This window comes from Callorhinchus milii, unplaced genomic scaffold (assembly GCF_018977255.1).
Source record: "Callorhinchus milii isolate IMCB2004 unplaced genomic scaffold, IMCB_Cmil_1.0 Scaffold3, whole genome shotgun sequence".
In the NCBI taxonomy this organism is placed as follows: Eukaryota; Metazoa; Chordata; class Chondrichthyes; order Chimaeriformes; family Callorhinchidae; genus Callorhinchus; species Callorhinchus milii.
Genome location: NW_024704744.1, coordinates 3200205 through 3216570, shown reverse-complemented (window position 1 = coordinate 3216570; position 16366 = coordinate 3200205). Strand labels below are relative to the sequence as shown.

Below are 16366 nucleotides of genomic sequence, written 5' to 3'. Positions count from 1 at the left end.
GTAACAAAGCAGTGATTTTGTTGATGGGCACAATTATCGACGCAATACAGAGCTCCATATCTGCACTAATTGTGACTGGGCCCATTGTGGATAAGTCAGCAGTGTGGATCATTGGACATCACGAAAATACAAATTGACTACAATCCAAATTGGAAAATTGTCATTATAGTAGCACACAATGCTCGCCCTTCGCTCTCTCTTTCTCTCTCTGCCAATCCCTGACTCTTTCTCTCTCTTTCTCTCTCACAAGATCAAAAGACTGGTCTGGATGAAGAACACTCTTCAGCCTTTATGATCCCCTCCATCCAGAACACCCACCCTACAGCCCCAATCACAACATCAAGCTGTTTTTTTAAACGAGTCCCAGTGCCCTGCCCTCAACCATGCTTTGTGGTAACTCTGTTCCAGTCGTTAATTATCTTCTGAGTAAAGAAACACTTCCTGGTGTCTGTCTTGAAATTGCCCTTTACACCTCTAAACCTGTGTCCTCTTGTTCTGCCGCCTCGATAGATGTTGGAGTGGAGTTCTGTATCTTACTGGTTAGAACGGTAGCCTTGCAAGCGAGAGGACTTGGGTTTGATTCCTCCACAAGCCTCTGTTTGCATAGCAGCAAGATTGTTAATCGATTGGCAGATTACTTTTCCGGGGGGTAGTAATCCCTTTTTAAAAAAACAATAGTAATTTGGTCACTCAATCCACGACTGTTTGTGGGCTGCTGCTGTACGCGATTGAATGCCGCGTTTCGCCCACAAAATATACAGTCACTCCACTTTACAGTATATTCTGTGAAGCATTTCGACACGTCTCGAAGATGCGATAAATCGCTGCATCAAATGCGTGGATTATTATTATTTTATTATTATCTGAGGTATTGATCTGAGTTTAAATTTTCAATCCCGTTTAAAATTTTAAACACCTCCATGAGATCCAGTCTGAGTCGTCTTCTTTCAAAACTTGAAGAGCCTGAGCTTGGCTAATCGTTGCTCACAGCTCAATGCTCTAACACTGTGGATTATCCTCATTGCTCTCCTCTGCACTGTATGTAGTATCTAGGTGTGGTCTAACCAGACCACTGTACAGCCTGCATATGACATCTGGAGATATAAACTTAACCGATTTAGCAATAATATCCTAGTATCCTGTTTACCTTGTTTATTGCTGCCTCACACTGTTTGACGAAGTGAGAATCGAGCCAACTCGCACCCCTAGATCTCCCTCAGAAAATTCTCACCCATGGCACGTTCTATCCCAGTCATAAAGGACAGTGCAAGCCGCTTTAGCCGGACGCCAATTAACCCCAGACGCCAGTTTAACCCCGGATGCCAGGTAGATCGGAAAAAAACGCCTGACCCAGCTTCACCCATATTTCTTACCCGTTTTAAATATGCCGGTTCATCCGAACAAAATCCTGTGCTAGTCGCCCGCTGTATCTACTCGCTCACCATGGAGATGGGAGAAGTCCAAATGCGATTGATTGACAGAAGACTCCAGCCATTCACAAGCAACCTCGGGCTGTCAATCACTGAGGGGTGGGGGTGGGTGGGGGCGGAGGAATGGGGAAGAAACAAGGATGGGAATGGGAGGAATCAAATCACTATTGATTGACAGCTGGAGCCACTAGTGAATGGTGAAGTGACCATCCATTCACAAGCATCTTGGAGTCACCGTGGCTGCTCCTCTGCTGGGTGGGAAGAGGTAAAAGAACTTTGGTTAGCCTCGGACGCCACTTAAGCCGGACAAAACAGACGGTCGCTGTGCGTCCAGTTTAAGCGACTTCCATTGTACATTCCTATTTGTGGATCCTTTCTCTCTCTTAGACTCTCCCCCCCACCCCTCCCATCACTCCCTGTACTCCCTCACTCCACCACTGTCGCACACCACAGGCCGCCGAAACCCTGATACACGCGTTCATAACTTGACTATCCACAGGCTGCAGATCATCCAGGACTCTGCAGCTCATGTCCTCTCACTCACCAGGCCACGTGACCCTATCGTCCCCATCCTCGCCCAACTCCACTGGCTTCCCATCACACGGAGGATACAGTTCAAGATCCTGGTCCTCAGCTTAAAGCCCTCCATGGCCTTCCTCCCCTGTACCTCTGCAACCTTCTAACACCCTACCATCCTGCCTGCTCCCTCTGCTCAGTGGGTTCCGGCCTGCTTCACGTCCTCCGCCTTGCCCACCCCACCATTGGTGGGTGGGCCTTCTGCCGCTTTGCCCACCCTGTGGAACTCTATCCTGCAGTCCCTCCTCTTCGCCCCCTCGCTTGCCTCCTTCAAGACCCATCTCAAGAACCCCCTCTTCGACCGTGCTCTCGATCACCCTCCTTCCCCACCTGCACTCTACCATCACCAATCCCGAACCTGAGCTTGGGTCCGAAACGCTGACTGTCCAGCGCCTTGGGCCATCCTTCCGATGTGAAAGGCAAATGTAATTTTGTTGTTATTTAGATTTTCCCTTTCCCCTTCTCAGACGCTCTCGCTCTCTCTCGTTCCCCTCTGACTCTTCCTTTCTCTCACTCAGACTTTCTGAGTATTTATCAATGATAATCAGGACTTTGAAGGTATTTATTTATATATAATTTGAAATGGAACAGAGAAAGTCAGTCCAGAAAAAAACCTTTCAGGTATACTGAGGCTGCAGGTTCAGGAGTGTGAAGCTCAAATTTAGGACAGACACCAGGAAGTTTATTTTTCCACAGAGAGGAAGCTATAGTGGGAGCAGGACCACAAAACACACAGTCACTATGCTTTACACTAATTTCTGTGAAACGATTTGTGACGTGCTTATGATGTGAAGGACGCTACAATGTGCGCAATTGGCTGCCTCGTTTCTCCCACAAACTACACAGTCAAACAACTTTACAGTATATTCTGTGAAGCGCTTTGAGACGTCTCAACCCTGTGATAGGATTATTTTTATTACATCAGATGCAAGGATTGTTTTTATTTAACGAATAGCTCGATGCTGCAATAAGAATATAAATCATCATGATAGAAATAATGTTAATAGTAATAATGTTCTTAAGACTATTCAAAAATGGCTTGACAAAACACCTGGCATGAGAAAATATCAACCTCCTGGAAAAAGTAGCTATTTAAGGAAGCTCAAATATGTTAAGAAAAGTAACATCCATTCATATGTAAAATGGTCGTGTTATTGGTCTGGTTGATCATCATTGCAAAGCATTTAGAAATTACCTCTACACAGTGATTTACATTGTAATAACATACAATGTAAAATTACATTTGTGATGCGCCTTTCACGTCGGGAGGACATCCCAAGGCGCTGAACAGTCAGGGATTAGGGATTAGGACCCAAGCAGGGGAGTGGGGCGGAGAGCAGAGAGGGTAGGAGAGTGGCCAAAGTCACGGTCGAAGAGGCATGCCCTGAAGGAGGCAAGAGAGGGAGCGAAGTGAAGGGAATGTGGGATGGAGTTCCAGAGGGTGCGGGCAGAGAGGCTGAAGATCTGAACGCCGATGGTGGGGCTGGCGGGTGGGGAACATGGAGCAGGCTAGAGCCTGCTGAGCGGAGGGAGCGAACAGGTTGATAAGGGGTTAACAGGCAGTAGGGGAAAGACTGTGGAGGGCCTTGAAGGTGAGAACGAGGATTTTGAACTCGATCCTCTGCAGGATAGGGAGCCAGTGGAGCCGGGCGAGGATGGGGGTGATGGGGTCAGGAAGGCTGGTGCGGGAGAGGACATGAGCTGCAAATTTCTGGATGATCTGCAGCTTGTGGAGGGAAGAGTTGGGGAAGCCGACAAGCAGGGAGTTGGCATAGTTGAGCCTCAATGTAACATAATAACAATAATAATAATAAACCTTGTATTTGATTTAGTGCCTTTCATGTCAAGAGGATACCTCAAACCTCTACACATGATTTATTGTAAAGTGTAGTGACTGTGTTTGTTAGGCGAATGGCCTCTGTTCTATGTTCTATGTGGGGCAAAGGCGGGAAGTTGAAATTGAGGTACAGATCAGCCATGGTCTAAAAGAATGGTGGAACAGGCTCTAGGGGCTGAATGGACTCCTCCTGTTCCTATGTAAAGGACTCCTACGTGGAGTCCTGCAGCTTAGTGGTTAGAGCGCTTGCCACGCCTCGAGAGGAACTGAGTTCGATTCCCGGGTCGAAACCTTAGGCAACTTTTCTTATTCCACACGGCTGTTTCCCTCGCAGCAGTAGGATCTCGGTTGTTATTCGATTGGCGGATCACTTTTGCGGAGTAATAATTCCTTAAAACAAAGTGTGGTCACTCAAGTGTGGCTGCTGGTTTTTGCCCACAAAACATACAGTCAATTCACTTTACAGTACATTCTGTGAAGCGCTTTGAGAAGTCTAGAAGACGTGATAAGCCGCTATAACAAATGCAAGGATCATTATTATTTATCATTATGTAAACTTTACCGATTCGCTGACTGGAAAATCAGGGTGGCTTCCTCGTGGGTGAGGAGTATCCTTGAATCCTGGGCAATGTGTTAAGTGGCAGCACACGGTTGTGACAGGAAAAAAAGTTGTGTTAAATAATAAAACTCTACAGGAAACCCAGGACAGGAAGTCATAGGAGCAGTCACTTGCCACAGGGGCTAATGGGAGCAACAAAAACCCAAGTACATTTCTTTTATCTTTGGGGGCTTCAGCCAGGTGTCTGACACATACAGAAACCCATCACTATGTTTAAGAGTATCTTCCCACTCAGCTCCTGCTAATCCTGCAAGCCCAAGCCCTATCGGGTAGGTTGGTCCTGACTGGACAAGCAGCGGGAAAGCCAACAATATCACAGGCAAGCGATGTGGTTTTAGCTGATTGGAATCCAGCAGTTACCCCAACACACACTCTGGGGTCCCCAAGCCTTGGCTCCTACCAAACCTGCGCCTGATACTTTCTGGAATTAGGTAAGTGTGATGCCTCCTTCTGGGGAGAGAGAGTGTGCATTCCATTCCCACAATCTACCTCCGGGATTTCCATGTGTAGGTGGGAGGCATGGAATTCTCACCGTGGTTTGGAAAACTCTAAAGCACAGTGATGGGTTTCCGTATGTGTCAGACACCCGACTGAGCAAATTTTAAAAAAATAAAATAAAAGAGGGCTGTCTGAAGATTCGGTGAGAAAATCCTTCCTGAAGACGTGTGAGTCAATCCCTTAATCGTTGTGAAGGACAAAATTAGATGACAGTGAGATTAAATCTTAACGTGACCCAATCCTTGCCTGAGGTTGGGAAGAAGGCTCTTTCTTTATTATTGTTATTAAAACCGTATCACAACTCATCTCAAGATCACAACGAGTTTCCCACGGTTGGAGAGTGGGTCACACCCAGGCCAGGCACCTGATCCTCACACTTTGTGAATTAAGTCGTCTGAGAGTGAATGTGTGAGTGTGTGTGTGTGTTTGTGTGTGTTTGTGTGTATATGAGTGGGTGTTTGTGTGGGTACGTGGGTGAGTGTGTGTGTGAGAGTCAGTCAGTCAGTCAGTGAGTCAGTGAGTGAGCAAGAAATTGACTGCCAAGTTTGCCTACAAAATACACAGTCAATCCACTTTGCAGTATATTCTGTGAAGCGCTCAAGACGTCTCGACGACATGATAAGGCGCTCTTCCAAATACAGAGATTATTATTAACAATATATGATTATAAACATAGGAACAGAAAGAGGCCATTCAGCCCAGAGAGCCTGAGCCAACACTTTCCAAGTTCACGCTCAATCTGCAACTCAACGCCATCTCCCTCCCTCTCTCTCTCCACAATCCCTGATATCACTGTCTCTATACCTATCAAGTAATTATCTATTTGCCTTTTAAAATGATCAATTGACTCAGTCTCCACTGCTCTCTGAGGGAGTGAATTCCACACTCCCAACACTCACTGTGTAACAATGTTATCCCTCTGTCACTTCTAAACGGTTTAGCCTCAAGAAATGGAGTTTCTCTCTCCCAACGTCATGTCCATCGATTCACCCGAAATACATTTGCTTTCTCACTCCAGGACTGTTTGTGGGGCACTGCTGTGTGCAAACTCACTGCTACTTTTCACCCACAAAATACAGTCACTGCCCTTACAGTATATCCTGTGAAGCACTTTGAGACGTCTCAACGACCTGATAAGGCGCTGTATCAAATACAAGGATTATTATTATTATTTTATTTTAACCAGTTGTTGTTGTTGTTGGGGTACTATCGCCACCTGGTGGTGGAGAGGAAGCACAGCTTGACTGCAGTTACAGTAGAGTGACATCGCTCTCTGCTGGAAGCAAAACTGCACAACAGCACAGACTGTACGGCCTGAACATGATTTCACAAGATCATAAAAATCACGAGGCTGGTTCAGATGAGGCAGTCCCTCGGGCCCATTTAATGTCATCTTAAAGTCCGTCTCAAGATCCACCTCTTTGATGACGCTCTGTCATCTTACTCCTAACTTCCACCCTGAGCTCCCACTCCCAGCTCACTGCCAAACCAGGACTGTTAGGAGCCTTGGAACGTCCTCCCGATGTGAGACACTGTATAAATTAGTAAATCTGTTGTATTCCTAGAACCTATTCTTCACAATTAGCTGCCGGTTTCTCCCATAAAATACACGGTCAATCCACTTTACAGTATATCCTGTGAAGCGCTTTGTGACGTCTCAATCACGTGATGAGGCGCTGTATCAAAAGCAAGGATTATTATTATTTATCCCAACCCTCGAGCTGTTCCATGGTCTCGACAATCCTTATTTGGGAACTCGTTCCAAATCTTTGTCGTCTTTGTTCCAGTGGCTTATTACCCCCACCCGCCCGAGTTCTGGAGTCTGCACTGATCTGATTTGGATCCGTTGCTTTGTTTATTGGGGGCTCACATTGTTCTGCCACTTCCCCCCTCCCCTCCCTCCCCCCACCCCAGTTGTGGTGTAATATTCTGCAGGTCCGTCTCAGTCAGAGGTTTCTCCGTTGTTTTCGACACTTCAATCAGATCACCTTTTACCCTCTTCAGAACAGAACCCGGGTCTGCCGGCTCTTTCATCATAACAATGATAACCGTTGCATTTGATATAGCGGCTTATCACATCATCGAGACATGTCAAAGCGCTTCACAGAATATACTGTAAAGTGTGGTGACTATATATTGTGGGCGAAACACGACAGCCAATTGAGTACAGCAGATTCCCACAAACAGCCACAGAATGACTGACCAATTTTATTTGGGGGATTGTTGGCCAAGACAGTGGGAGAGAAAAAGTCCCTCCTCTGTTCAAATTGTGTCATGGGATCGATAATATTCACCTGAACAGGCAGACGGGACCTCGGTTTAACGTCTCATCTGAAGGACGGCACCTCTGACCAATGCAACACACCCCCAGCGCTGCATTGGAGTGTCAGCTTAGACCATATGATTCCAAGTCCTGACGTGGGGTTTGAACCTAAACACACTTTTGATGGTGCCTTCAGCTCCCCTCTCAAATCTCTACCCCCTCCTCTCCTCCTCCCTTCCCTCCCCTCACCCTGACCATTTCCCCCCTCCTCACTCCCTCCCTTCCCTCCCCTCACCCTGACCATTTCCCACCTGCTCGGGTCCTGACCCAACTGTACAGTGCTTTGGGACGTCCTCCCGACATGAAAGACGCTCTATAAATGAATTCTTGTTGTTGTTGCTGTTGTTCATATCCAGACAATGGCCACAATGTTCTCAAATGATTCGCATTCGAAGACCTTTAATTCTAAAGAAGTTTTAATCAACAGTTAAAAAAAATTACAATTGTCGGGACTTTCAGGGAACAATCTTAATCGCTCTCAGACATCCTCCTGACAGAAATGTAAATCGTGTTGCATTGTGTTGCAGTTAAGATTCATCCCTTCGCCGTATCAAACACCTTAATCACATTCATTCAAATACAAATTAGATCTTGTTTTTGTTTAGAAAATAATATTTGTGGGATGCAGAATATCAGTAATTTGAGACATGACATACAGTAAGTGCAATTGCTTGGAGGAACCAGACAACTCTGGACCTGATCTGTCTGGAATGAAATTGCTCCTTTGTAACTCTAAACCCATGTCTTCTTGTCCCACTGCCTTGTGACATCCTAACGTTACTAAGGTGAGAGACCGGGGACGTGCGGAGAGAACGGAGCAGCTGCTGAGGTTCTGTGTGACCTGGAGCTCGGAGGTTGCGAAGCTCATCTGGAACCCAAAAGCTTCCATCTCCTGTGTGTCCAACAACAGCGCCGTGTGAGGAGCTTCGAGACGTCCTCTCGCCGTGAAATGTGAGTTGTTGTTGTTGCGGCTGACACCCCGAGACTCACACTCAGCTCATCAGTCCCCACTGCCATCCATCAGCTCCATCCTGTTATCATCCCACACACACACACACACGCCTGCGATCACACTTACACACATCTGTAATCACTCACACTCCTGCTATCAGACTCGCACACGCCTGTAATCACTCACACACGCCTGTAATCACTCACACATGCCTGAGATCACACTCACACACGCCTTACAGTCACACAAGCCTGTGATCACACGCACTCTCGCACAGGCTGGTGATGACAGGCTGAGGAGGCGCTAACCCAGGCTGGGCTCAGGCGATGTTGTGGAGTCTCAGAGCCCAGCCCCACTGACACGGTAACTGGTTCAGGTTGAATGTGGGCCGTGTGACCAGCAGCCCCTGCTTCCCCATCGCCTGCCACCTCAGGGGCTCAGAGTATCCAACCAGCGTCACCTGTCAGGACACACAGTTACTACAGTACAGTCCCACCTCCTTGATCCCCTCAGTCATCTCCCTTTGGAACTCCATCCCACAATCCCTCCGCCTCGGCCCCTCCCTTGCCCTCCTCAAGGCCCGTCTCAAAACCCTCCTCTTCCACCTCGTCTTCGGTCACCCTCCTACCCCTACCCTCCCTGCCCTCCAACCCTCCCGATCCCAACCCCCAGCTCGGGTCGAAATCCCTGACTGTCCAGCACATTGGGACGTCCTCCTGACGTGAATTGTGCTGCACAAATGTCATTTGTTGTTATTGTCTGTCGTCACCTTCCCCCCTTCTCAAAAGCCCTCCCTCCCCCCGTCCCTGTTGCCGAGCTATCAACCGATCTCCAACCAGCCTTTCCTCTCTAAGGTTCCCCAACGCTACTTCCAGCTTCACTCACAAACAGTCATGGATTGAAGGACTTGCTGCTGGGAAAACAGAGGGGTGTGTGTGGAGTAAGGAAACTTGCCTTAGGTTTCGCCGTGTCCGGGAATCAAACCCAGGTCCTCTCGCTTGCCAGGTAAGTGCTCTAACCACTTCTCTACAGGACTCCACTACGGTTTGTGACAAAATCACCAAAAAAAAAAATTCTCTCTGTCCAGCCAGCGGGCACCGGCTGCTTCCTATCCACCCCACCATCATTGGGGGAAACTTTCGGCTTATATTCCCCCACTCTCTGAAGCTCCATCCCGGAGTCCTGCCGACCCCTCTCCACCCCCCCAACCACAACTCCATCACCTCGTTCAAGATCCATATCTCTTTGACCCTCCCAATCCCACACCCCTCCAACAGGGTAGGGATTCGGCGGTGGAGTGGAGGTGAAGCAATGGTGAGGGAGCATCCATGACAAACCCAAAGCCCACCCCCTAGTCCCGAGCCTCCTCTCCCTGTACGCTCCGTGTGTGTGTACCCCCGCCCAGTGATGGCTGACCTTGCTGTGCCCGGCTGTGGCCGAGGGAGCTCCCAGGATCAGGCTGTCTGTCTTGGGCCACGTTAGGAACACAGCGTACACCAGGCTCTGCTCCGGGCGGGATGTGTACCTGTGGAACCGCGGGCGATAAAATCCTGCAATCAACGGTCAGTGAATAAACTCTGTCACCCGTTACCCCCCACCCATGGAGCTCCATCCCCCAGGCTCCCCGCCTTGCCCCCTCCCTCGCCTCCTTCAAGACCTGTCTCCAAACACTCCTCTTCGACCATGCCTTCGATCACCTTCTGACCCCTACCCTCCCTGCCCTCCACTTCTCCCGATCCCAACCCCCAGTTGGGGTCCAAACCCTTCACTGCCAGAGCTTTGGGATGTACCCTACTCGCCTGCCCTTCTCTGAGTCCATAAACTCAACAACAACAACAAGATTCCATTTATAGAGCGCCTTTCACGTCGGGAGGACGTCCAAAGGCGCTGTACAGTTGCGTCAGGACCCGAGCAAGGGGGAAATGGTCAGGGTGAGGGGAGGGAAGGGAGGGAGCGAGGATGGGGTAGAGAGTCGTGAGGGGAGTTGAAGGCACAGTCAAAGAGAAAGGTCTTGAGACCAGCTTTGAAGGAGGAAAGGGAGTAGGCAAGGCAAAGGCACTGGGGGATAGAGTTCCAGGGCCTCGGGGCTGAGAAGCTGAAGGCCCGGCCACCAATTGTAGGGCCGTTGGGACGGGCGATGTGGAGCAGACCGGAGCCAGAGGAACGGAGGGTACGGGCAGGCAGGTAGGGGGATAGTAGGTCAGAGAGGTAGGAGGGAGCAAGGCCGTGAATGGTCTTGTAGGTGAGATGTGCTGTTACACTCACCCACTGTTAATGATGACCTACCAGACAGTGGGAGTGACAGTGTCGTTCTGATGTCTCCAGGGCTTAGTGCTGTAGATGGCCTCCCCGTTCACTGACAGCCACTGGCCCATCTGCCGCAGTCTCTCCTCAAACAGAGGGATGATCTGTCCGTCGTGGGTGGGTCCGATGTTCACCAACAGGTTCCCCCCGCACGACACCGTCTCCACCAGAGTCTAAGAGAGAGAGAGAGAGAGACAAGAACATCCATCACCCTCGCTGCTCTCTACAGCCTCCGCTTCACCACCACAGCTCGAAGGCAATTCAGGGGTTTCACCCACAAAATATACAGGGAATCCACATGGAGTCCTGTAGCTCAGTTGTTAACACGGTCCCCTCACAAGCGAGAGACCTGGGTTGGATTCCCCAGGCAGCTCAAAACTTTGGACAAGTTTCCTTACTCCCTGCGCCTCTGTTTACGCAGCAGTAAGTGGAAACCTGGTCGTTATTCGATTGTCGGATCGCTTTTTCGGGGGCAATAATCCCTTCAAAAAATTTTTTTTTTAAAAAATTATCATTTTGTCACTCAATTCACGACTGTCTGTGGGACACTGTTGAGGGCAAATTGGCTGCCGCGTTTCACCAACAGAACATACAGTCAAATCACTTAACAGTGTACCCTGTGAAGCGCTTTGAGACGTCTCGACGACATGATAAGGCTCTGTATCTAATGAGCCGGGCTGGGCTGTGCTGTCATCAGCAGTGCCCTGGAATACTGGGGACCCGCCTGGCTCAGGGGGAACCAAACCGTCAAGTGGCGCCGCCTGCTATAGCTATTGAGATTTCCATAACGTATTGAAGGAACTCTCTCACCAAGAAGCCAGTGTCAGAGAGTGTGAAGGGGAGGGCATTGTGTGACCTGAACCAGCTGCTGGATGGAGAGGAAATCTCTCAGCTCCGCGTTCCTCCTGAAGCCCCAGGATTTTCTATCGATGGTCATGCAGTTCTCCCACTTGTGGGGCAGGAGGTGGCCTGGGTTGTAGCGGTCAGCGCAGGTGTAGTATCCTCCGTGCTTACAGATGGTCCCCAGCCCCCAGCGGTCGTTCGTCACCACCGTCTTCCTCACGGGGCTGCAACAACAACAACTAAATTAAACCCAACTGGAGGCCTGTAGTGTAGTGGTTAACTCGCTCACCTCCCACTGCCTGTCCAGCTAGGACCATCCTGCCTGTTAGGGCTTTGGATTGCAGGCTTAACAGGAGATGAGTGGGAGGATTCCCTGACTCCAGTCAGTGACTGGTCTGCCCTTCCAAGTCCTATTCATGCTGATTGAAGTCCTGTAGTGGTTTGAGCACTCGCTTTGCAAGCTAAAGGTCTCGGGTTCGATTCCCAGTCAGGGCGAAACCTGACTTAAGTCACGTTTCCTCACTCCACACGCCTCTCTTTACCGAGCAGCAATGTCGATTGGTGGATCGCTTTCCGAGGGTAATAAACCCTTCAAAAAAAAATGATGATAATTTGATCACTCAATCCATGTGCTTGTGGGACATTCCTGTGTGCAATTGGTTGCTATGTTTCGCCCACAAATATACAGTCAATTAATTTTACAGTATATTCTGTGAAGCGCTTTGAGACGTCTCAATGAAATGATAAGGCGCTATATCAAATACATTATTACTTTTATTATAAAGTTGGCCACCACTGGCCTATTTGTGAGTACAATGGCCTTGAGGTGGGACTTTAACCCACAACCACACATAGGGTAGCATTCTGGGCAGTGGCGGAGCCTGACGCTGAGCTGGGGGAAGGTGACCATAAGAAGGTCTTCGGGTATGATCTGAAGATGAGGAAGGAGGGGGCAAGGCAGAGGGATAGAGGCAGAGTGTTCCAGAGTTTGGGGGAGTAATGGCTGAAAGTGCGGTCGGCAATGCTGGAACGGAGGGCACGAGGAACAAGCAGGAGTCTGGAGCCAGTCGAGCGGAGGCAGCTGGTAGTGGGTTGGCGGTAAGCAGGTCAGAGAGATAGGGAGAGGGGAGAGTGTTACTGAGTGAGCCAGGCTGACACACTTGCCTTTCATTGTAGAGCCAGGACAGGAAGCCAGTGCTGTTCCAGTAGGAGGCGGGGGCGTTACCATCACCGTCAGACCAGAGAACCTCCGGCCGGTACTTGTTGACAATCTCGTAGAGCTCGGAAGGCTCTTCTTGGAGGGAAACTTGTTGGTTTTAAAGTGGTTGGCCTCATCCTCCAAGAAGAGGGGATTGAACCACTCGAAGAGGGAGTGGTAGAGCCCGAACCTCAAGTCCGTTCTACCTCTGATCGCGTCTCCCAGCTCCGCCACCAGGTCCCGCCGTGGCCCCACGTCAACCGCGTTCCAGTTCCAGGACGTTTGCGAGCCCCACAGAGTAAATCCTGAGAGGATGCAGACAACACACATCAAACCCTGAGAACATACAGCCAACACGCATCAAACCCTGAGAACATACAGCCAACATGCATCAAACCCTGAGAACATACAGCCAACGTGCATCAAACCCTGAGAACATACAGCCAATGTGCATCAAACCCTGAAAACACAAATCAACAACAACAACTTGTATTTATATAGTACGCCTCATGCAGAGTCGCGTCCCAGAGCACTTGACAGTACTTGATATGGTTGAATAGGAAGGTCTTCAGGCGTAACCTAAAGATGGAGAAGGAGGGGCAAGGCAGAGGGATTGAGGTAGAGAGGTCCAGAGTTTCNGGGGGAATTGCCTGAAAGCGCGGACGGCAATGGTGGAATGGCGGGCACGAGGGACAAGCAGGAGGCCAGAGATGATTGAGTGGAGGCAGCGGGTTGTGGGTTGGGGAGTAAGCAGGTTGGAGAGGTGGGGAGGTACTGGGCGTAAAGGGATTGGAAGACAGATGTGAGGATTTTGAAATCAATGACACCAAACCCAGAGAACACACGACCAACACTCAGAGCTCAGAACTTTGTGGATTTAAGCTAAAGTGACTGACTATCCTCCTTTGGGGTACGTAGGGTCTCCTTGTAGCTGAACTGACTCCAAAGTAACATAATAATCCTTGCAGTTGACATGTTATGCAACAGAATGTCAGAATGGAGCCAACCCTCGGTGACGGTCTCCATACGGTTCCTGAGCCAGGCGGGTCCGCAGTATTCCAGGCCACTGCTGATGACAGCACAGCCCCGGCCTGGCTTCCAGCAGGACTTGGAAGAGCAGACCAGTCACTGGGGGCAGGAAATCCTCCCACTCAACTCCAGCAGTTACCCCAACACACACTCTGGGGTCCCCAAGCCATGTCTCTTGCCAACCCGCGCCTAACACTTTCTGGAATTTGATAAGCAGATCCCTCCAGGGAGAGAGTGCGCATTCCATTCCGACAATCTATCTCTGGAGTTTCCATGTGGAGATGGGATGCGTGGAATTCTCAGCTCGGTTTGGTGACTCTTAAGCATTAAGCAGTATGGCAAGGGGTTTCCGCACGTGTCAGACACCCGGCTGACCGAAAGAAAAGCGTGACTGAGTTGCACTATAATAATAATCTTTTTGACACAGCGCCTCATCACATCTTTGAGACGTCTCAAAGCGTTTCACAGAACATATTGTTAAGTGAATTGACTGTATATTTTGTGGGCGAAATGCAGCAGCCAATTGCTCACAGCAGTGTCCACAAACAGTCGTGGAACTTTTTTAACTATTTTCTTTTTTAAGGGAATATTACCCCAGAAAAGCAATCCGCCAATCGACTAACAACGGGGTTCCTACTTACTGCTGGGTAAACAGAGATGGGTGGAGTAAGGAAACTTGCCTAAGGTTTCGTCCTGCCCAGGAATTAAACCCGGGTCCTCTCGCTTGTGAGTGCTCTGACCAATATACTACAGGAAGACAGGGGAGGGGAGAGGAGAAGGGAACAGAGAGAAGGGGATGAGTCAACATTTACCTTCGTGATGTTTGGTTGTGAGAACCACATACTTGGCCCCCGAGTCATTGAGCAGGTCGGCCCACTGGACAGCATCAAAAAACTCAGCCGTGAACATGGGAGCAAAGTCAGCGTAGCTGAACCCCGGAGGGTAGTTCTTGTCCATAAACTCCACATAGGGTGTCAGCTTCTGCTTCTGCCAGTAATACCTGCGGGGAGATCATAATAGTGCAATAATCAATAGTCAATCAATCATGGAACATAGGAACAGTAGTAGGCCATTCAGCCCCTCGAGACTGTTCCACCGATCTATAAGACACAATACAATACAAAATTACATTTGTAAAGCACCTTTCACATCGGGGGGCGTCCCAGGGTGCTGAACAGTCAGGGATTAGGACCCGAGCCGGGGTGGGGGTTGGGATCAGGGATGGCGGGAAGGGTGGCGGTAGAAGAGTGGCTGATATTTTTGAAGGGATTATTACCCCTGGAAAGCGATTCGCCAATTGACTAACGACCAGGTTCCTACTTCCTGCAAAGTAAACAGAGGTGTGTGGAGTAAGGAAATTTGCCTAAAGTCCTGTCACTGTAGGACTCCACTTTTTTCTTCCAAACACTGTTCAATACAAGTCGTTGCATTACAATTTACATTGATACAGCGCTGTTCATACTGGGAGCCAAGGGGGAAAGATGACCAAAAGCGATCAAAGAGGTACGTTTTGTGACATGTCTTTTCATGTAGTGCTGACTGTGATCGTGACAGGTCTTAGGATCCAGAGCGATAGCCCTGAGCACCTCCCACCCCTCTCAGCTTCCTTATTCCAAAACAGCTGATGTGCTTTTTCATTGGGGGGAGGGGAACAACACTGAGGTTCACGTGATGCCTGACCATACACACACACACACACACACATACCCCACCGCCAATCACACACACACACAAACACGCTCCTCGTATCACACACGCACAACAACAACTTGGATTTACACAGCGCCCCTCACGTGGGGGTAGCGTCCCAGAGCGCTTGACTGTGGCGGAGTTCGACGCCGAGCCGGTCGGAGGGGGTGACCATAGGCACGGTCGAGGAGGAAGGTCCTAAGGCGCGACCTGAAGATGGGGAAGGCGGGGGCAAGGCGGAGGGAATTGCGGGAGAGAGTTCCAGAGTTTAGATGAGAACGAAACCAAATACACACCAGAACCATTCGCTCCCATAGCTGGGGACTGAGAACACCCCCCAGTGGATGAAGACCCCAAACTTTGCTCGGTCGAACCATTCTGGTAGCGGCCGCGAGTCGATGGGACCCCAATTGGGGTCCGTCAGTGATTGACAGCTGAGGCTGATTGACAGTAGAGCCCAGACCTGGATCAGGCTCCAGCCCTGCATCCCGGGGGCCGTCAGCAACTGAGCGTCAGCCGCTACGCAGATGCCTCAGTGAAGGAGGAAGCAAGCAGGAAGAGGAAGGTCTTCTTGCCAGCAAAACAGTCCAAGTCCATCGCCTCTGGGTCCTACAGCCCACCAGGTTCTCCGTCAGCTCCGCAAATACGACAAAAGTGATCCTTGCATTTGATATCGCGCCTTATCAGGTCATTGAGAATACGTCGTATCAGGAATTGACTGTATATTTTGTGGGGCAAACGCGGCAGACAATGGCGCGTGGCCGTGTCCCACAAAACAGTCGTAGATTGAGTGACCCAATTGTTTTTTGGAGGGATTATTATCCACAGAAAGCGATCCGCCAATCGAGGTTTCTGTTGACAGCTGGTAACCAGAGGCGTGTGGAGGAAGCAGACTTGCCTAAGTTCCTGCCCCATGCGCAGTGAGCGTGCTAACCACGACGCTACAGGACTCCACTTTTATATTCGCTCCCTTGTCTCCTTCAGGACTCATCTCCTTTTTGACCTTGCCTTCAATCACCCTCCCTCCCCCCTGCCCTCCACCCTCCCCGACCTCAACCCCCAACTCGG

At 49.7% G+C, this 16366-nt stretch overlaps 1 protein-coding gene across 1 annotated transcript; it reads right to left on the bottom strand.

Annotated features, from left to right (window-relative positions):
- Positions 1 to 8474: 8474 nt before the first annotated feature.
- LOC103173710 (plasma alpha-L-fucosidase-like) lies at positions 8475 to 15851 on the bottom strand. Its single transcript, XM_042333278.1, is given in 8 exon segments — positions 8475 to 8695; positions 9652 to 9760; positions 10522 to 10712; positions 11396 to 11606; positions 12547 to 12664; positions 12667 to 12885; positions 14422 to 14609; positions 15595 to 15851. Coding segments are annotated over 8 exon segments (1368 nt in total). The 5' UTR covers positions 15786 to 15851; the 3' UTR covers positions 8475 to 8554.
- Positions 15852 to 16366: the final 515 nt, after the last annotated feature.